General features: G+C 34.2%; 2 protein-coding genes across 7 annotated transcripts; both read right to left on the bottom strand.

The window, feature by feature from the left end:
* Positions 1-2,402: 2,402 nt before the first annotated feature.
* Positions 2,403-5,336, bottom strand: LOC133673858 (ABC transporter I family member 1). 4 transcript variants are annotated; one of them, XM_062094774.1, is made up of 3 exons: positions 5,128-5,336; positions 4,325-4,397; positions 2,403-3,459 (listed from the first exon to the last, which is right to left on the bottom strand). In XM_062094774.1, the coding sequence occupies exon 3, from the start codon at positions 3,399-3,401 to the stop codon at positions 2,712-2,714; it is 690 nt and encodes a 229-aa protein (XP_061950758.1). In that variant the 5' UTR covers positions 3,402-3,459; positions 4,325-4,397; positions 5,128-5,336; the 3' UTR covers positions 2,403-2,711. The 4 variants fall into 4 exon arrangements, with proteins under 4 accessions (XP_061950758.1, XP_061950756.1, XP_061950755.1 ...); XM_062094772.1 differs by having other exon boundaries at positions 4,331-4,397; XM_062094771.1 differs by having other exon boundaries at positions 2,403-4,397.
* A 2,025-nt stretch (positions 5,337-7,361) lies between these two features.
* LOC133674935 (FIP1[V]-like protein) lies at positions 7,362-19,235 on the bottom strand. 3 transcript variants are annotated; one of them, XM_062096233.1, is made up of 9 exons: positions 18,354-19,234; positions 16,111-16,352; positions 14,018-14,144; positions 13,875-13,943; positions 13,595-13,735; positions 12,994-13,095; positions 12,551-12,885; positions 9,652-11,305; positions 7,362-8,619 (listed from the first exon to the last, which is right to left on the bottom strand). In XM_062096233.1, exons 1-9 carry the CDS (start codon positions 19,128-19,130, stop codon positions 8,029-8,031), a joined length of 4,038 nt encoding a protein of 1,345 aa, XP_061952217.1. In that variant the 5' UTR covers positions 19,131-19,234; the 3' UTR covers positions 7,362-8,028. The 3 variants fall into 3 exon arrangements, with proteins under 3 accessions (XP_061952217.1, XP_061952218.1, XP_061952219.1); XM_062096234.1 differs by having other exon boundaries at positions 8,435-8,594; positions 18,354-19,235; XM_062096235.1 differs by lacking the exon at positions 7,362-8,619 and adding an exon at positions 8,754-8,988 and having other exon boundaries at positions 18,354-19,235.
* Positions 19,236-22,731: the final 3,496 nt, after the last annotated feature.

Genomic DNA, 22,731 nt, shown 5'->3' with positions numbered 1-22,731 from the left:
CCCTTGATATTAGATTGATTGAAAATTGAGTTTTATAATATGTTTTGTTTTGTTTTCTATGAGGTTATTATAATTCTAAAAAAAATCTAAGTATTAGTTTGACACTCGATTTTGCGTTTATTTATTCTTGTTATCATATAGTTAAATAAACAATAGTTAAAAAATAAGTTATTAATCCCAATAAAGTCCATTACCCGGTTTGTGGGTTTAACGTGTTGACCCAGGATATCCAATTCATGAGTTTAGTGAGTTTACCCATCAAACCTAATATTATTTTTATTTTTATTTTATTTCATTTTTATTCAATATTGGATTGGTTGAGAAATAAAATTCATGATTTATTTTTTTATACTTTCTATAGAATTATTATGATCTCAAATAAATATTAATGCTTGATTTTGAAATATAATGTTATCATAAAATTAAATAAAACTTTTTTTAAAAAATAACAAAGTTATTAAATCCATTGAGATCCGTGATCCTAGTCGTAGGGTGATTGATGTCGATCCAATCTTGCATTATCTCAAAATAAAAAAAATTATCTTAATTTTTTTTAAAAGTTATGTCATGTTTTTATTAATTATCAAAATTATTTTTGAAGTCATTAAATTAAATATTTATTTTAAAATTAATTTCTATGAGATTTAATTTAAAACTTTAACTATATAAAAAGTAAATTAATAAATTTTAAGATTAAATTGCTTGATTAAACAATACTGTAAAAAAAAATCTTCATATTTAATATTTTTTAAAATTTAGAAAAAAATAATAATCAGCGATACTCCTTGTTCATTTGCAAAAACAGAGCTCAGGCTTAACAGTACTTTCTTTCATCTACCGAAAAAACAAGACGTTTTTCCTTCACGAAAATGAAAATGGAAGTTGATTATTGATTACCATCGTCGTGGTGCAATGTTTGTGCATAAGCAACTAGGATTTACCAAACGAGTTGAATTTTTTAGATTTTTAGATTTAGTTTATTTTTATATTTTAAAAATATTTTTGTATTTTTTATATTTTAAATTAATTTTTTTATTTTTTAATCATCCTGATATTAAAAATAAAAAATATTTTAAAAACCCATCCAAACACATCATTAATAATTTTGAGATGTAATGTCAGCTTCGTAATCATAATCATCAGCCAAGTGTCATGTCAGCCATAGATTGAGCCACGAAAATCATGTCACATCTTCATGACACGTCATGTCCATCACTCATTCTTACTTAATCTTATTATTAGATGTTGAAATAAGTTAATGACTTTCCCGGATCCAAAATGCAAGTCTATTTATTTAATTTTAAAATCTTGAATTAAAAAGATTAGGTATTTTATTTTTATTAAATATTAATAATAAATATATTTCTTAAAAATTATAAATATTAGTTTCATATATTAACATTAAAAAAATAAAAACCTTTTGATTAGTTAAAAAAACACCGGTGTTCAAGAGCCCGTATCCAACCGAGCTGGGAGATTCAAATTAAAATAAAAACCGGTTCAAATTGAACCGGATCGATTCACTCATGTCGGTTTCTTTACATTAAAAACCAGTAAATTAATAGACGCATCTGCATCTGCGTCTGCATATTAGCGCTTGAAACCCACAGCTCCCCATTGTTCAAATTAATAGACGCATCTGCATCTGCATTGTTCTTGGAAAGGTCATTAAAGAACTTCTCTTGAGGTTTCACTGAATCACTTCTTTGAGATCCAGTACTTAATCCTGCTTTTGGGTATTACCATGAAGAAAACTTTTAAAATAATCTACCACTTCGTTGTCTCTATCAACTTCTTCTGGCCTGGTATCGGAAGAGCTGCCACTTTAACCTTTGGATCTGGCAGATGATCCACCATAACCTAGACCCAAGCTAAGCTCAAGCCCGTTCTCATCATCCATGTTCATGAACGAAAGATGCCGATCTGACCAAGTTACGTCATTTTCCAATAATCTGTAGAGACAGAAATAGAAAGATGTGCTTTTTGAAAAAAATTAAATTTTTTTATTATTTTTTTTAAATTAATATATTTTCAAATCAATATACTATGCCAAAAATAGTTTTTAAATAATAAAAAAATAAAAAATTTTGCAATAATTTGAACAACAGTAAAACAATAACAATAACAAGAGCCACAATAAATGCAAAAGTGAAATGCTATGCGTTTTTTTTTTTTTTTATTAATTTAAATTTGTTTGCTGTATCTTGAGAATTCAAAGCAGCAGCAGAGACAAGGACGTTTATTTTGCACAATTAGTTTTCCCTTAATTAATTGTACGAGCACATACCAATGCAACTAGTCTTAATAATTGTTTGATTCTCATATATATATATATATATATATATATATATATATATGTTTGGACTCGAGCCCTTTTGTCCAATATCTTTCCAAATTCAACATTATTTTGGAAAAAAACTAGCTGTGTGACTTCTCATTCCTCATTTCTCCTCAAGGATCCGAAATTACAAAGGGAAAATAAAAGAAAAATATATGCTCCTTGTGTCACTGATGAAATCTAAGTAAGAATCACAACACTAATTTCAGGCAATTAGAAAAGACGGAAGACTTCACTCATCTGCCTTGCATCAACTGGCATGTACTATTTTGGAATAACTCACCAGAAGCTCAACTAGTCAAATGAAGACAACTAGTTCGGATGGAATGAAAAAAATCAATGCGCAGCAGAGCAGAAATATACATCTCCTGTTTTATGAGATTTCTGCACGATCGAGCATATCTACCAAGGTCATCCTTCTGGGGAACCTTGGTGGCAGCCTCAAGTACATGGCATCCTCAATGTTAATTGGTAGATGAGTCGCAACAAACACAATCCCTCCCTTCTTTCTATGCTCTGCGATAATGTACTCAAGCAACCTCACCCCATCATCATCTAATGCAACAGACGGCTCATCCAACAACCAAATTGGCCTGTCAATCGCCAGTAACCTTGCAAGCTGCAGCCTTTTTCGCTGACCCATGGACAACATTCTTGCCTTATCCTTTGCTAATCTTCCAAGCCCCATCAACTCAAGAGCAGGCAGAGAATTCCCTTGCTTGCCTTCAAGAAGCTCAAACCACTGAACATTGTCGAGTACAGTAAACTTTTCCTTGATGGCATCTTTCAGGGAGAGCCAGTTGAGCTGAAGCTTGTACTGATGGAACACTCCAGATTCAGTCACATCATGACCATTCCAAAGTATCTGACCCGCAGAAGGCTTAGAAAAACCAGCTAACATTCGCAAAAAGGTGCTCTTGCCCGAACCGTTGCTGCCTGTCAGTACAAGCGCCCCACCATCATGAACAGAGACATTTACATGCCGCAAGATTTGCTGGGCATTTCTCATGCACGATACATTGTCGAGAAGGATCCGAGGGAGGGGTGCTTTCCGAAGCGACATTGAGGCTTAAAAAATTGAAAGTGTGCTGTCGTTCAGGATTTTGCACACAAACTTTCACCTGTTTGAAATCCAAAAGAAACTTTAGAATCTAGCCAACCAGTGCTCAACAAGAAGTTAACAAAAAAGAAATTTTGAAAAATTATCCCATTTATCATTAAAGTGCAGGATAACATCAAGATGGATAGAGAAAGAAGTCAACAACCAAAAGGAAAATATAATTAAGGATTAACCAAAGCCACAGAAGCACACAACTGCATATGTTAACAAGAAGTTTTCATTTAGGTCATCTAAGAAGCACGAAATTATGCAAGTTGAGTTTGGCCTTAACACACAGTCATTAATGACACCTGAAGACGACAGCATCATCCAGTACAAATAAAACCCAAATTATCACCAAAAACCATCCCAAATAGTTTTTTTAAAAATAATGTAAAGACCACTTCCAATCGTATGAAATCTTTTATCATCGCATCCCATCATGGAACCAACATAAAAACTGGCCAGTATTCACAAGAACTATTGTATCACTAAAACATTAACAACCCAAAACTAAGATTCAAAATTTAATCAACATATCCAAATGAAAAAAGAACAAAAATCACTTGACTTCTTCCATAAAGAAACCAAATCAATATCAACAACTACACTGAGGCAAATGATCAAACACCTTGTATGCTATTTGCGTGCACTTTCTTTTTACATACAACATTTACAAAATGTTGGGTAAAAGTTCGGGATAATTACAAAAAAAACACTTATAGTTTGCTCTAAATTTCACTTTCCCTCCATACTTTCATAAATTACACTTTACATCCTAAGGTTTACATGTTCAATAACATTTTACATCCTCAACAAAAAAAAGTCAAAAAAATCTGAATATTTAAGTTTGCCATTATCCAAAAACACAGATGATTTCACATCACAGTCACCGATCCATAATATTCAATGCATGGTAGTTTGGGTAGATTGTCGAGAAGAGAAAATGCCAGCACCGCTCTGCAATTTCAAAAACCATTGTTTAGTAATTGCACAATTTATAAACTAATTGGACTAGCTTGAACATTTAAAAGACCAACCTGTGTCTATTTTATTTTATTTCTGGGTTGGTGGGGGTATTCGTCCCCATTGTTACTAACTACAAGCACAGAGGAAGCTATACTCCACGAAATAAATGAACAAATCAAAACGAAAACGAGGATGATCTTCTACCCATATTTATATGTAAGCAAGATTCAACCACGCTCAGAAGAGAACAAAAGTTAAATGCTAACATAAACATAGATTCATTGAGAAACTAAAGATAAATGTAACGCCAGTGCCTATATCATATCCTAGTTCAACAGGAAAGCACACACTGATAATATGCGATGCATGTGTTGTCTTGAAATTCAAACCTTAAAATTCATACACACCTTAAAATTCAAACCTCTATTTTGGATTCTAAAAAAATACGAACAGACAAAGCCTTCACACAATTCATGAGCATCCATTAACCAGACAAACGCAGACACAATTTCAAAGCTATTCAACTTCAAGTTCCATATTCAGAAACCATCCATGAAGGACAACAAAGGCAGGAATCGTATTTATGGTTCTGTGAACAGTAACCCCAGAAATTGAGGGTTTTGATTTATTTCCATATAAACATGCCTAGTTAGGTTATATAATGGTAAAAACATTTCCTAAACCCATTATTCAAAGTCTCGATCGAAAATAAAACTCTTACCTGTGTTCTTGAGTTCCAGGAGAGAGAGAGAGAGAGAGGGAGACCAAGATTGTTAAGTTCCAGACACAAAAAGGAATCAACACGAGAGGAAATCAGAGCAAGCAGATGATTTGTTGATTTCGACTTCAGTTCTTCGTTTTAGTCAGAGAAAGTAGAAAACAGGGAGAGAGTGCCGAGCGCTGAGAGAGGGAGGAAGAGAGAGTGATCGTGTGCGATGATTAATTCATAATATATGAGGCTATTTTGGTCATTTCATCCTTTTTATTTTTTGTTTAATGTAATTTAGAAGAGTTTAGAAAGAAAACCTAATAACAAATCATAGGTTTTTTTTATTTTTTTGTAATTATCACTAAAAGTAAATAAAATCGAGGTTGTCAGTTACATTTAAATAGGTATTTTATTTTTTAAATTGGAATGAAATGTTGAAGTTTTGAAGTGTTTTGATGTGTTGTTTTAAGGTTGTATTGTTTATATATATATATTCAATAAATATAATTTAAATTTAAGATAAATTAATTATAAATTATGCAATACAAACACAATGCCAAACAAATATAATTTTAAAATTTAAAATATTTCTAAATAGTCAAGATTAAATAGATTTTTAATTTAAAGTAATTCAACTTAAACAAAATATCAAAATATTATGAGAGTAAAATGTTTTAACACAAATATTTTAAATATAAAATTAGATCAATGTTATCAAGACTAATGGAATCTAAAACATCCTTTATTTTGCTCAAATTCCTATAAAGTATAAACATGAAAAAAAACAACTTGAATATAAACCATATATAATAGTGATAAATTTAATTTTAAAAAATTAATATCATTGTTAATGAAAATAATAACAATAATTTTCAATATTATTATTAATATCATTGTTATTGAAAATAGTAATGAAAAAAAGCTTTTTATAATTGAGTGATTTAATTAATTAAATTGAAAAGGTTCAATTTAATTCAATGGCTTTTCAAGAGCGGAACGAAACATGTGGAATGAAATCAGAACATTCCGGGTGAAATTTAGCCAAAAAATCCAAAAAAAACTAAGATTTAAAATGAGATAAAATTTATTTTATTTTATTTTATATTTTAAATTGATATAGAATATTTTGACCATCCCAAATAAAAGAATTGACAATAAAACAGACCACTTCCCTTACCTGTAGGAAAATTAAGATTCTTCCTCATGGGAAAAAGATATTAGCAGAGAAGCGGATTCTTACCAATTGGGAGGTTACTGTTTACTTTGAATTTATTATTATTTATTTTTTACATTTTAAAAATATTTTTTAAAAAATAATTTTATTTTTATAACTTCAAATTAATATTTTTAGTATTTTTAGATGATTTTAATATAAGGTTTCAAAAATAATTTTTAAAAAATAAAAAAATATATTATTTTAATACATTTCCAAACAAAAAAATATATTTTAAAAAGTAATTATTACCACACTTAGTAGCTTTTATAATTCTAGATTTAAACAGTAAATTTAAAGAAAATTATAAATTGTATTTTTTTCTAAACTAAGACTTTAAGAGAATATTAACTTTTTTATTATTATTTTGAATTATATTGATAATAAAAATAAAATTTTAAAAATAAAAAATATTATTTTAATATATTTCTAAAATAATTACTTTAAAAATCAAAATTTCCCAGTTAACATTGGCTCCATAAAGATAACACTTGCTACAAATAGACATAATTTGAAATATTTTTAAAGATAGATCAAAGTGGTAATCTCAACCTGAAACACGCGCTACTTGCTAAATCTTTTTGTTTTTATATTTTTAAAATACTTTTAAAAAAATTGAATTTTTTTTTACTATAAATTTAATTTTTTAGATGTTTTTTAAATAATTTTAATATATTAATATCAAAAATAATTTTAAAAAATAAAAAATATTATCTTAAAATATTTAACAATACAAATACCCAAACACACTCGCGGTATCCTTAACACAACATCGATCCATGTTGTGTTTAGCTACCGGGATTCTAGCAAGATGCACGTACAAGCAGGATTGAGCCTATTTAAAAATATGATTGCGATTGTTTTTCAAAATACATTTTACTTGGAAATACATCAAAATAATATATATTTTTTATTTTTAAAAAATTATTTTTGATATCAAAATAATTTAAAAATATTAATTTAAAATACAAAAAAAAATTAAACTTTTTCAAAAACACTTAAAATAAAAGTACACATATGAAACACCAAGTCATTAAAGGTGAAAGACATCTACTCATATTTTATTTCTCCTCTCCTTCGATCATCTCCTATAACTCAATTCCTATAATACAAAAACGGATCTCTGATCGCATTCCCAGTTCCTGCCCCCAAATAGAAAAGCTGGGAATGATTAATCAACATACAAGATGCAGGTAATAGTAATATCACCAGTTCGTGAAAATCCCTACCAGCATACAAAAGTGCTGCCCCAGTGCTCCATACAAATTTCTTTCAAACCCATAGCCATATCCAGAAGATTCCCAACATTGAACTAGTGCCTCGTCTCAAGGGCAATGGCTTCCGCAAGGGCCATCGTGTTAACAGCATTTGTGGATCTGGTATTTGACCCTCACACCGCTGCAGGTTAAATCTGAGTAATGCAGTTCAAATTGATACTATAAAGTAATTCGTGGGCCAGTATCAGTGAGTGACCAGTTTAAGGGTACATCTATCAGTATGTACACATAAATGTCAAATAAGTATGGAACCAAAGCATGGTTACAGAGATTTTAGCAGAGTCGCAGAGGCACATGGCCATCCCTGGAAGCCATCTTAAATCACTGGCAGAAGACATCATGACAGGATCTTCAAGGTCATTAAACAAGGCCCTCAAAATTAATAAAGCAATGCACTTGAACATGTATTCTCAAACTTCGCTTTCAATTGCTGATCCACCTTCGTTTTCGAGGAGGCCGCTCTGGTTTAATCTCTGAATCTGCAGGGGTCTCGGGTTTGACAGAAGGTAGTGCCTCATTCTCCATCTTTTTTATTGCAAGGGCATCTTTCTCACCTGGCATCGGAAGCTTGAACCTCTCGCTCCGCTTCTTCAACTTCTCAACCGTGTCCAGGTGCCGGTCCTCTGATGGCTTCATATCAGAATCCTTATTTACCACTTCAGCAACATCTTTCTCTTCGCTCACAGGATGCTTCTCAACTGTCTCGACTTTGGTACGCTTCTCAACAACCTCAACTTTCTTGGGAAGTTCGTTGGGATGTTTACTGCCTTCTAAGGATCCGCCATTGCTATTGCTATTCCTATGAATCTCTTTAAACTTTAAGGAAGCTGACAACTTGCTGATGTTGTAATCCCTCTCTTTATGGCTTGTCCAACGTTCCAATTTTGAGCGTCCTCTCCTTAAATCTTGTTGTTCATCATCTGAGGAAGCATCTTCCTTGTGCCTTTTGGAAGAGTTCCGTTGGATCAAGATCCCAGTGTCTCCATTTCCTGGCGCACGAGAGCGTTTTAAAATCTAGCAAAAGTAAAAGATGAACAGCACCAGCTCAGCTCAAGGCACTTTCTAAATCAATCAGCAAGAGGCCAACTAGTCGACAACCGAATGAGTTGCTATGGGACAGGGTACATATACTAAAGGAAATCTGAGAGTAAACAAAAATAGTTTCCTTAAAGAAAATGAAACCCCTGTCTAAGCTCTCATTGTGAACTAATTTCAAGAATCTAAAAATAAATAAGTTTCCATAAAGAAAATCAAATCTGAATCTAGCACAACATTGTGAACTAATTTCAAGAAATCTTAACAGTCAAAACGGCTCGACATGCCTAAGCATAACCCTAAGAATTTGCAGCACTACCTGCCCATGTACCTTGATCTCCCCTATACCTGCATTGGTAAGATGAGATACTGAAGCATGTGTAAGACTATAACCCGATAACACATACATATATCTTAAGAGTATTTTTGCATATGCTGGATATCAGTTCATATATCATCAGAGTTGCTTCAAGTGATATGGCCTCACGAGGTTTTTCTCTCCTTAGTATGTGCTTCAGTAACAGGCAGACTATTTTTTTTTTTTTTGCATGGTTATGGCATGGGATATGTGGAACAGGCTTTACTTGATTAGAGAGAATTAGGTTATTTTGTGGAGGGTGGGGGTCATTCTGATCCACCTGAAGGGTTTAGGGCATGAAAGGATGAGAAAACATTGTGGACATGTGGTATCTGTGGGATTGTTTAGCAGTTGGAGATACAGCAGTCTAGAGAATTGGTATCTACTAAGCAGCTGTTGTGCATTTTATTTAAGGGCTCTTGGGAGGGAGAAGCTCCTGTTTGGATAGTTCCTAGTTGGTTCCTGTTAGCTCAGTTTTGTCATTAGAAGGACACCATGTCCTCGTATTAATGTTTTTACCTTCACTAATACAATTTTCTTCTAAGACGTTTTTTTATATTACTTCATTTATCAATGACCTGACATCTTAAGGAGGATTTCCCTATCTGCTACTCCATTTCATTATGTTTTCTAGAGCTAAGCATGAAAAATACCATTTCATCACTGTGACCACTCTGGTCTTCTTGGTTTCTTCTGGAAGGGCCCAAAGTGCCATGATCTCCACCATCAGATTCTTTGTTCTTCCTTGTGTTTTCTTTATGCTTCTTCTCATGCACCCTCTGGTTATCAGAAGTATCCAGAGTGCGATCGGTGCGAGTGCTTGACCTTTCCTGCCTGGATCTTCTCTCATCACTACTAAACTGATTTCCTCGTGCATAAACACCATCCCGCACCCTATGATGTGAAAGACTTTCATCCTCCATCCGGTCCCTTCTTTTCTGGTGTTCACTGCTTCGAACAGCATCTTTAAGCTGGTAGTCTTTATCAGAAACTTTATATTCATCTTTCCCCCTAGGATGGCCAGCCCATGCTTTGTCATCCACACCACGCCCACTCCTCGCAGAAGCTCGTCCTTCTTCTCTCTCCCGTCTTGGTAAGTTTTCTTCATTGGATTGTTTTAGCCTATACAAATCCTCCCTTTCCCTCGGCCTCTCACCCCTCTCTCTTTGGAACCAGACCTCATCTTTATGCCTAACAGAGTGATAGTCATCAAGATTGTCTCTAATCCATTGCTGATCGTCTCTTTCACGCCTGCGGCGACTGGTATTTTCTCTGTGGCCATGCAGGATCTCCTCCTTATCAGCATTTTCTCTTTTCATATATTCCTCATCTTTCCTCCGTTTGCTGTGGTAGTCATCTACCATTTCAAATCTACTCTTCAAACTGTCATCTCTTTCCCTGAGTTGTGAACTACCATCCTTGTCATGATGAATCCTGTAGCTGCCATTCTCTAACTGTTTTCTTGGATGAAGATGTTCATCTTTGTCACTCCTCTCAGTCTCCCGAATCTTACTCCGGTGCCTAGATCCCATTTCATCTCCAAGTTCCCTCTTCCTGTCTTCAGTTCTATGTTTGCTACTATGTGGATCTTCATCTCTTTGTTGCCAAGAGATGTCAGAATTTTCTCGCTCCTTTCTCCTATCATAGCCCTCATGTTTCATATGCAAATGATGGGGCAAGCTAGGATCCAAGTCTCTGCGAGGATAAGAATCCTCCCTCCCTCTTATTATGACACGACTTCTTTCCATCTCGTGTCTCACATCATGATCCTTTCTCCGAAAATTCTGTTCATTTTCATCAAGGTGCCTTCTGATGCTACCTGAGCGTGTAGAACGTCCACCTTGAACAACCTCCTCCTCAACACCATCCTTCCATTTTTGATAATCTTTGCTACTGCCTGATCTTGCTTTGCTATTTTCACTGCTTCTTGCAGCCTTTGAGTCTTCCTCATCATCAAGCTGTTGCAATGCAGGCTGTTCTACATGAGAACTTACTTTTTGTTTCCTAGTAGAATGGTGCATATTTCCATCCTTGGGAGTATCATTAGTGGTTTCTTCATTCTCACTCATTTCATCCCTTCCCAATCTAGAGCTTCCTTCAGCTTGCAAAGGCTCAGCATCATCTTTTTTCTCAGAACTCAACTCTCTTGTATCCTGAACTGTGATGGGAGATGATACCCGCAGACTGTGTTTACCAACCATACTTTCAGTTGATTCTTCCTCCGCGTTATCAATAAATTTCTTGTCATGTGAGCTTTGAGCAGGAGTTAAATGAGGTGATCTGTCACGGGATCTTCCCTGCATTTGCCTGTGAAGAAGAGGAAAGAATTAAATTTTTTTCAGCAGTGCAGGTGCAGTTTTAACAAGTGAAAGCTAAACCAACATCAAAACTAATAGAAAACTTCGACTTATAATTTCTTGACCCATAAAACATTCACAACAGCCAGTCTGTGGTCTGTTAGACATTTACAACTTAAAAGAAATTATCCAACAAAAAAAAAACCATCACAAAAAACAATTTATAACTGAATAGGTTAAAGACAAAAATATCCATGGTCCATGAAGCAATCCAAATTATGGGGCAGACAAATATGAGTTTTCATATTGACAAGTAATTGACAACTACTAGCAGCATCACGCAACAGTGTCATTGTGATCATGGAAATGTCCAAATAAATGACTATAACTAGCAGCATCCCACAGCAGTGTCATTATGACCATAGAAATGTGCATATTCCTGGTTTTTCTAATAAAAAATCATTAACTCAGTTTACATCTATTCATGACTCAGTCTACATCTAATTCACAATTCAAAATTTTTTGTGATCTTTTTGAATCCTCCAACCATGTTTCACTAAAGCATATAAGGTGGCCAAGCTGCTCCTGCTAGCACCACTACTCATTATTTATGGTATCCTAAGTGCATTCTCTAAAAGCAAGATTATAATCTCTTTAAGATGCTTTCAAATGTCCAAATTCCAATCTCTTGTTATCTGAAATATAAAGACTAAAACAAATAGAGAAAATGAGCAGATGCTTAATACATACAGCACAAGATAGATCAAGAGTATCTGGTTTAGTGGAAGGCATTCCTATGAGATTTCTCTCCTTTGGTTTTGAACACTTATTCTTCTCTGAATTCTGCCACTACCATAATTATTGTACAGCCCCCAACATTCCTCTGGTTGCCACCCTACCAATCATTACACCAGTGCAACCCTAATTTTCACCCTAATACTCACCTTTGCCGCAACTCTTTCTCAACTCTGTACCCATTAAACCACTCAAAAGAAACCCTAAATCTATTAACATTTAACCACCATACCGAAACACCTGCAGCTTATTTTTTCCATTTTGCCACCAAGCTCCATTGTTCTCCAACCATTTGCATAACCCTAAACAATTATACATTCCACATCAATCTGAAACCCTAAATTTCCCAGTTTAACAAACCCCAGCCCAGCCCATCACAAAACAAACAAATACACATTCCTTGAACATATCCTACACTGCCATAATGGAATTATTGAATATGATATAGCCTTATTCATACCTCTCCTCACGTGGAGTGCCAAAGTCCCTACCAGGGTACGAAGGAGGGTGACCCCTAGAACCAGCATGGGGGTATGGAGCTGATGCTTCGGGATGGAAGGGCGAAACCCCATCTCCCTCAGGCATGTTGCGGGCAGAATTCATGCGAGGTGTTCTCCCACCCTTTCGATCATTGTAAGCCTGTGGAAAATCACCAGCATATTCATTTTCTGTCTCCGCCATGTCATCTTCGGCTACATCGCTTCCTCTAAAGTCATCTCTTTGAGGTTCATCGTTTGCTGCATCCTGGACGCCATCTCCTGTGGAGGAATCATCTAGAGAGTCCTGGCAGATAATCTGTTCAAAGAAACTTTCAGTTACTCTACACTGCACATGTAGTGCGCAGATATCAGTCATAGGAATACAGTTATATCAGAGCAATTAGAGACAGAAATGTTTGTTTACCTCAATAATTGCATCAGAATCACGAAGTCGAGGAGCTCGGCCTTCAATGGAAGGGATGCGTTCACCATGACCAGTTTCAACCTGTATTGCTCTGCCAGTTGGCTAAAGTAAATAAAGTCAGCCAGTGAATCCTCAAAGCAATATGGAACTGACAACAGATCTGAGGATCTGATATCTTTAAAACATTTACAGAAAGCAATGTTTTTTTGGTTCATTGGGAGGCCAAAGGGCCTGGGACTACAGAATAAATATAGCCCTACTCCAATTCCTAAGTCCCCACTCGAAGACACCCCTCCCAATATTTGATCTGAGATCTCCAAATGAAAATCCCAGGTCTTAACAGCATGCCCCACTGGGAACAATAGAAAACTAAGTTTGATCATTTGGACAATAAGGAAGAACCAAATCATTTAAAGGAACAAAAGTTAAATAAATCCCTGGCCACACAACAAGAACAGATCCAATTAAGTTGCAGGCAATAGATGAATGATAAAAGAGAGCCTTCTCAAAAAGACACAGAATTTCATCTCTGGTTATGAAAATAAATAGTCAAATCTTTATGCTAAATACGTGGAAAAGGAGAATAGAAGTCAAAGCTTACTATTTGGGCCCGGAAACGAGCAGATCCTTTAGTCCAATCACTCTGTGCGTTGTCTGACTTTCCAGCATTTGAATTGTCAGCTGGAGCATCACGGAAACCTGTTGCTGCTGCTAATTCTGGTGGCAAATCAGGATCAAACTCCTAAAGTGAATCCAATAGAAAATCAGAAACTTTCCTCTTCATCAAGTTAAAGCTGAAATACCATTCATTTCACATGCATGGATATCAATAGGCCACAGCATGCATATAATAAGCACATGATGCCTAAGCATACAATAACCTGCTCTGCCCGCCCACTTTCATAAACACGAATTTTGCTTTGCATTGTAGTCTCCAGTCGGTATTGTTCCTGCACAATTGAAATCAAATTGTCTTACATATTCATTTAATTAATACATAATATAGTTAAAATATGTTACATACCAGCTGTTTGCAATAATCTTTCCAGCTCTCTTCATTCAAACCAAAGTTGAAATAGTCTGATACGTCCACACCCGAATATTTCCATGGCTTTTCTTCAAAGCCATCAATGTCAACATCAAATATCATCCTGAAAATAATATTTAAATTTTATAATCATTCAACAGGAGTCAGGATAAACACTATACCTCAATTGGACAATGCATGGTAGTCCCATACTGAATGGACAATTCACAAATTCAAGAGCAAACAACAGGTTTGCCATGACATGCAAACACAGCATATCTTGGGAATCAGCTCACAAGTATAGGGATTTGAACTCGCTAAAAAAGACATCGGCATGACAAGGCCAAGGATTTTAAAAGCATATTAGGTGAAGATTGACGAGCAGGATCATTCTGTAGCGGCCATTCCACAAAGAAATTTATGCAATTATAGACCAAACAAACAGCCTGCTGAGGTAAAAACTCAGGCAGTACAGTACATGCACAGATGGCAATTAGAAGGTGTCAAATCTCAAACATCTCCAAATTTCCAGGCAGCATCCGATTTATTAATCTATCTAATTAGTGAATCTGGATTAACCAAAGTACAAATTTAAAATTAATATCTTTTGCAGTTAATGGTATTTCACAAACATAAATGTAGGAAAACAACTCATCTTAGCAGCCTTAACAGATTTTAAAAATAAATTATTTTATTCAAAAAAAATTTATCTTGAGGAAGGACAACATCAACAGCCTTTTAGGCTGGAGCCATACTAAAAACAAAATTTCTTTTATTTATAAAATTTTCATTTTGAGGAAGGGCAATGTCAACAGCCTTTCAGGCTATGTAAACAGCACCTGCATTTTGTACCATCTCAAAAGGTTGTGTGTCTCATGCAAAAGGAGCTGATTTGAAATCCAATTTCCTGCATATTATTATAGGGTACAGAGTTCCTCAGCAGTGTTTCATAAAGGTTTTACGAGGCGGTGCATTAATCAGTTTGAAAATATTATGTTCCACAAAGATGAATGTTAAGTTCAATTTCCACTATATTCAAGAAACATCATCAAGATCATACTTGATCTAATAGAGAGCATGTGGGAAAAACAACAGGCTGTTTTGGAATGGGGAAACCCTCCAAAAATCCAATTTTATGGTTGATGTTATCTACAAACCCATGACAGGTCTCATATGACAACCATAAATCTGTCTAGTACTTACTGCAAGAATGCCTTGGAACTTGCTCCAGCTCACCTGATTTTATGGAACTTAGGGAAATGAAAAATACTTCAAAAATCATTCATCTAAATTAGTCTCTCTTTTGTGAAGGCTTTAGTAAAACATATATCTAAACCAAACCCAAGGTAGAATCTATAGCACGAGAATTATTCAACAAATGATAAACTCTGCAATCAGCTGTTAGAACCAATAGGTCTTCCAATCGTTCATTTGTATTAGCTTATTTGGCTGTACCCAATGCATCCTACCTTCCATCAATGGGACCGATGTAGGGCCCAAAAGATCAAATGATGAACACTACATGTTACCGACACAGAACCATGTAAAGATGTAAGGCTTTGATCTATTGCCGACGATGTTGTCATTTGTTACTCTTATAACATGAAATTTTGAACCTCTCTAGCAAATAGTAAGCCAGAACACCAATGAAACATGGTAACAGACAATGAAGTAACAGCTCATAGAGATGCTTCTCTTACAATAAAAATTAGAGAGGAAAGAGGGTTAAACACAGAGAAAGAGAGATGAGAAGATGAAACAACTGATCCCTAATAAAAAAGAATTCTTGGCTCAGTGCTTTTCTTTTGACCACAGGTCCATAGCATTGCCTATGTTATCCAAATATGCAGGTAAGACAGAAAAAAGAAGCTGACAATAGAGATTGTAAGGAAAGCAATGAAAGCCCAGGATGGTACTGCAGAGATCATACAGGGCATTGACTAATACAACCAGTACTGACATTACAAAAATCCAGTAAATGAAGCAAATATTTAGCAAACAAATTAATGCAAGAGATTCATAAAAACAAAACAATGTAACGAAACTTAGTGGTAAAAAGAAACCAGCAGCAGAATTTAAGTGAAAATTACTTGTGGGAAGGAAGCATGAATTCCAGTCCACTGCCAAAACCCCGCCCTGCACCCCAAGCAGGGCCTCCAAATCCTGGATGGAAGTTCTTTTGAGGACCACCTTTTATTCCTACTGGTCGCCAGTCACCTCTACCACGACCAGCTATAGCACTCATGTTCATGGGAGGACGAACTTGACCTGGAGTTCCTCCAGGACCAACAATAGGAGCTGCAGGCATTGGAGCTGCCCCAGGTCTCACATACTGCATGAAAAAAGAAAATAAACCATAGTGTTAACAAGGAAATGAAATGAAATAAGTGGCAAGCCCACCAAGTTAAAAACAAAAGTAACCATAGGCATCAAACAATTGCGGGTGAAGAAAACTTTTCATACACAATTAACTTCTCAACAGTGATTGTTATTTTCATGGAGAAACTACAAGCTGGCAAAAGTTAAGCATGGCTCACAAAAATCAACCTTTCAATTCATGATTATAAACCATATCAAAATTAAAGTCTAACTTTCCATCACGCTAGCAACAAATAACAGAATTAACCCAAATCAAAACATTTGAAAAGGTCAGCCAATTCATCTTTTTAGAATTTGTATGGCATTAAAGAACACATCCTGCTTACAAGAAACAAAAAAACTCTGAGGCTAAGCATGCCATCTCGTAGAATTAATTGTGAAATTCAAGCCCGGGATAGAATCCATAACAGCGAAGAAGTTATATTCTACCCTCTTCCTTTGCAAGAATATGAAAAAAATTGCACAAAGAGACAGGCAAGATGGGAAACTGAAGGTAAGGGAGGCACCTTTACAGCTTGGAATCAAGGAGGAAGTGAACAGTAAGAGCAAAGATGGCAAGGATAGTTTCAAAAAGACCAAGCAAGAAACCACACATTGATTTGACCGCTGGGGCTATTACAAGTTTTCAAATCAATCACTAAGCAGGTTCAACAGAATGGCTCCCGAAACTTATGGATTCCAATTTCAAAATGTAACAGATGTCAGTGGAATTGTTGAATTTAAGTTAGACAATTCAATGACCAAGGAGGAATAACTGTGTTTAGCTCAATATGGCTCATGACTACATGACCAACTAATACGAGAAATAAAAGCATTTCTATGTCGTTGCTAGATGCATCACTTATTTTGCGGGGGGGACTCACACGACATGAACAATAGGCTGCATGCCATTTGTTTGCAAAATTATACGCACATCTTATTGGCTATAACCAAATGGTGCAAAATTATCCAAATATCCCCAGCAATTACTTACCTTCTCGACTGTTCATGTAACAGCAGTACCCCTATCATACACATGCAATAGATCAACCCAGATAAAAGTTACAACTATGAGCTTAATTGACACGTTCAAGCATTGAAAAACATGCTTAGCTATAAGAGCTCTCCATGCATCAACAATAAAGATATCTCGATCATTTTCATCCTTGTAAGAATCCACCCCTTCCAACTGATAATCACAAAGACCAGAGATTGTTATTGTGATCCACAGGGAACAAAAAAATCTGACTTCAGGGCATTCTGACATGATGCAGCAAAAGATCCCATCGTAATCAAACGCTTCACACATGTATAGGGGAGGTAAAAAGAAAATCATGAAATCTTGGAAGAACCGATGCCAAAGTTTGTTGGCATCCCAAAATTGACCGCGGGATGTAATCTTTGTGCTAGCGTTATTATGCATTGCATCTGTTCCCAGGCATTAATGCTATTGCAGGAGCATCCGAGGAGTAGTTACAATTAGAAAAAACTTGTCGAATTTCTCATCATTTGCATTTAAACTAAGAATTTAGCGAGTGATTATTTATAAAAAATCCCAGAGATGTTTCACCCCGGACAATCAGGTTGCACAGTTGACTACACAATTCTTCTCAAGTGTAGGCTGCCCTGGCACCAAAACTTAGGTGAGAAAGATCAACAATTGGATTGAGTGAAGAAGCCAATTAAATACTCAAACTGCTCGCAATATTTAGGAAATCCCTAACCTTGAAGCCAGATAACACATCTAGTCAGCTGAAAGAAGTAATGCGATGAAAAAACCACATAAAATTCATAAGCATAATCAAGTAAATTCAAGAATTCTCATTCAACTTTTTCAAGTAATCATACATTTGTAAGAAAAAAAGTATAAAAGCCACTCATATCATATGTACAAGAGTTACAAAAGTCCTATCTTGCTTTTCTTCTTTCTTTCTTTTAAAGCTCAACATATAACATCAACAACTACAACACTGACCTTAAACTGAGAATGAAACGGATGATGATGATACCCATGATTGTTATACCCAATCTTCGGTCCCACCACTGCATTCCCTTTCCCTGTCGCCTCTCCTCCTTCCTTCCTCTCCCCTTCCGCCCCACCTCCTACAGCAGCAACCCCATCCTCGCCGCCACCCCAATCCTTCTCCTCGATGGCTTGATTCGGTCCATCCCCATCCGTAACAATCACAAGCGGGTCCCCATCCTCATCATCATCGTCGTCATCACCAATCTCTCTGTCAATCCCCATGGGCCCACCAGGATGACTATTATCATTCAACACTATCTGCAAATCATCCTCGCTGTCACTCTCCTCGTCCTCCTCCCAATCCCCTCCGCCGCCGCCGCCCACAGCAGAAGCTTCAATCTTTGTAGAATCATCCTCCATCAATCCAGGTATAATCGGTCGCGAATCTTCAAGAATCCCAGTATTAACATCCTCGATATCAAAATTTAAATCTCTGTCCTCGGGAATCGAACCTTTAATCGGAGATTCTGCATCTCCCAAAACCCTAACTTGAGGAGCTGAAAAGGCGGTGATTTCGATTGGATTTTGGTTGGAGGGAGCAGAGGGGTTACGGTGGGAAACAACGTGGAGGATCTCGTCGTCATCGTCCTTGATTGCGTCGTTGAGATCGATCGGACGGTGGAGAGAAGAGGTAGCGGAGAGAGGTTGGGGAGCAGAGGATAGAGACGAAGAGAATGGACGTAAGACGTCGGTGTAGAGATCTCCAAACTCGTCGTCGTCTTCCATTGTAGAGAGATAAGTGAGGAAAAGAGAGAGTTTGTTTGGATTTTTAGATAGAGAAGTAAAGAGAAGAAGGGTTTTGAGGGTTGGAGGGCGTGTTTGTTTGTTTCGTGTTTTATGCGTGAAGTGAAATGTATGAGAGAGTGGGTTCGGGTTCGGGTTCGGGTTCGGGTTCGGTTTCGGTTTCGGGTTCGGGTTCGGGTTCGGGTTCGGGTTTTTGACATTTACCTAAAGGGGAAGGGCGTGGTTTTATTTTGAGGTAAGGCTGTGGTCAGTTTTGGACGAGGGGGTTTAACGCTCAATCGTCATACACTGGTCATGAGATGCATGCTCGGCAGCAGATTAGATATTTTTATCTTTTATAAAAACAATAATATATATACAAAATTTTTTAACATATTTTTTTAACTAAAAGGTTTTTTTTAAGTGTAAATAAAAATTATATATATATATAATTAAATAAATCAAAAAATATGTATGCTAATAAATAATTTTTTTATTAATAATAACTAAAAATAAAATTAAAAAAATAGAAAGAAAGATATATATCAAGATATGTAATCCCACAAAATTGAATATTTACTCGGTTGTATTTACTTAATATTTTTATTCAATCATTAAATTATGCAAGATTAAATTGTTATATGAAATAAAAAGAAAAAAATATATTATACAAGATTGTGCATATTAAAAATATTATATAAAAATGAATATTTTTTTATTTTTAAAAATAAAATTCATCCATACAAAAAAAAAATTAATCAGAAAAATAACTTCAAAAATTAAACATACACAAGATAATTTTAAAAATATATATATATCCAAAAAAAGGTTAAATAAGTAAATAACAAATTCATATATAAGTTATATTAATTGAAACATAAATTTACCCAGTTATATTTGCTAAATATTTTTATTCAATATGATAATAGAAATTGACACATATTAAATTATTTGAATAAAATAAAATAAAATAAATAATATTCAAGGTTGAGCATTTTATAAATATTATGTGAAAATAATTTTTTTTTATTTTTTTAAATAAATTTTATCTATACAAAATATAGATTAATCAGAAAAATCAATTCAAAAATTAAACAACCACAAAATTATTTAAAAAGATATATATCCAAAAAAGGTTAAATAAGCAAATAACAAATTTATATATGAATGATATTAATTGAAATATAAATTTAATAATTATTTAAAAAGTTATCAATAAAAACAAGCAAATTTTTTTAAAGAAAATAGTCTAAGTATTGTGGTTTAACTTGTCAAACTTATGATCCGGATCATAGACTTCAACAAATCAAATAATTTTTTTCTTTAAAATATAAATTTAACTTGTATACACACACTGAAGAAAAAAAACCCAAAAATAGATTCAGCCAAGAAAAAGCACAGGCATGTGGGAGGGTATTCAAGCCCAAGCCCAGGCACTTGGTTCTTATTTTTATTTTATTCTTGAAAAAAAAATATCTAGGTCATCTGTAAGCTTTAATTTTGTGTGCCACTATGCTGGCCAGAAAATTAGGGCAGCGTCTTTTTTGGTAAAAAAACTTAATTTTCAAGTCATTTCAACTCAAAAACACTTCATTAAAATTCACGGAACACTCATAAATCAGTCAATCAACTCAAAATATCCAAAAAAGGGTCAAAAAACTTAAAATCAAACCGAGTTTGATTTATCTTTCTCTGCTTAAATCTATCTTTTTAGGAAATATTAAGGTTCTAAAAAACCATCATCTCACGGAACCGTTGACACAAAAAAAAAAATCATTTTGGTGGTTGAAAATGGCTTGAACGGGACTAAAGCGTATTTTTCTTGAAATTTTTGGCACGTCACCATGTTTAATATTTTTTTTATTATAGTCCATCTTCTTCTAATTTCATAATTGACTTATAAATAAAAAATAATTCATCTTCAACTAGGATTAAATCATTCAAAATTAAATTTTTATAGCCAAATGAATTATTAAAAAATACAAAATAGGTCACCGACTCGATGGTAAAAATCTCGCACCTCTTAGATTTTTACTTAACGGTTCGATGCCTGGAGGAGTGAAGAATTTTGCTGTGGACCATGGTCCGTGCTGGTCAGTTTACTTCCACTGCCGCATATCATATCAAAAGTTAATTCCTAACACTAAAAATATATTTGCAGGTGCCATTAATTTTCACGCGCGCGCAACACACACACACACACACACACACACACACACACACACACACACACACACACACACACACACACACACATATATATATATATATATATATATATATATATATATATATATATTATTGCTATGTACAAACCGTAAGAAAATCCACGAACATGCAATAGCTTAGTGAGAGTTAACAAAAGTATAATGTCATAATAAAGTTTAGCATTGCTTAAATGTGAGGCATTTAAATTACATGGGGATTACTAAATTACATGTCCCTTCACTTAATAAAATAAATCCCTGAATAGCTATCCTTCGCGTGCAGCCTTGAGATACCTGAAATTAAATTGATTTATTATGCATTATAAATACAACTATATTATAAATTATATTGTCATTAAAACAATTAAAGATACATTTCGATCTTAATTCATCATTTTCGATTAATTTTCTTCTCGTGGTTTTTATCCATCCATCGTGATAAATTATATTTTCTGGTCATCGTCGAGCTAATGTCTATTTTCGTGCATAATTTCCTCTGTTCGGATATCCTGACATCGATTGGATTTCCCTTTATCCATTACCTGGCATTAGTTTCATTATCAAAGAACTAGTTACTCCACTTATTACTTGATACTGATCTCATTACCTTATTAACAGATGAATTTTAGTTTCAAGTATAAGAGTGTGATGAATAACGGAAAACAACTTTCCTTTTTTTTTAATTTTCTTTACCTTTTTTAGTAAAAAAATGAAAAATATATTCATTTATTGAAAACAAAGGTGAATTTTTCATTTTTTCCACTAAAAAAAAATAGAAGTCCATCAAGATCACAACTATTATTTATAAGAAAATCAAAACCATAATTTATAATATTTATCTTAATATTTTATGTTTGTGAAAATCTAACGGTAGAATATTAATCTTATTTAATTCAAATAAAAAATTATCATGAAAAAGTTATACTTGTCAACTAAAAAAAATTATATTAGATTTATAATAAAAATTAAAATATGGCACTAATTAAATATGAAAATATATAAAAAAATAATTTTAATATTTTATATTGTTAAAAAGTATTTGTACATAAAAAAATTGTATTGCTCGTGTTTTTGCTTCATTTGAAAAATATTGAAAAAACTCTGAATGTGTTTTCTAAACTTTCAAAAAAAATTATAATGTCATCATAAAGAGAAATCATTATTGTTACCAGATATTTTTATTTTCATTCTTGTGAAACCTCATATCTAGATAATCTAGGATCTTGATCGAGTTTTAAATAGGTAAAGTTCAAGTTTATAATTGACCTGATCTAAACTTTCAAAAAAATATATAATGTCATCATAAAGAGAAATCATTATTGTTACCATATATTGTTATTTCCATTCTTGTGAGACCTCAGATCTAGATAATCTAGAATCTTGATCGAGTTTTAAAT

The sequence above is a fragment of the Populus nigra genome, chromosome 15, assembly GCF_951802175.1.
Source record: "Populus nigra chromosome 15, ddPopNigr1.1, whole genome shotgun sequence".
NCBI lineage: Eukaryota > Viridiplantae > Streptophyta > Magnoliopsida > Malpighiales > Salicaceae > Populus > Populus nigra.
Note: the sequence above shows the minus strand (reverse complement) of the source record. Positions and strands in the feature narration are given on the sequence as shown.

What these genes read in the sequence shown, in the direction of transcription:
- LOC133674935 (XM_062096233.1), bottom strand. Translation starts at nt 19,130, where the DNA reads ATGGAAGACGACGACGAGTTTGGAGATCTCTACACCGACGTCTTACGT. An exon ending in TTCATGCTTCCTTCCCACAA is followed by an intron (nt 14,145 to 16,110) that starts GTAATTTTCACT and finishes TATTATTTTCAG; the next exon opens with GATGATATTTGATGTTGACA. An exon ending in GGCACTCCACGTGAGGAGAG is followed by an intron (nt 11,306 to 12,550) that starts GTATGAATAAGG and finishes TCTTCTTCACAG; the next exon opens with GCAAATGCAGGGAAGATCCC.
- LOC133673858 (XM_062094771.1), bottom strand. Translation starts at nt 3,401, where the DNA reads ATGTCGCTTCGGAAAGCACCCCTCCCTCGGATCCTTCTCGACAATGTA.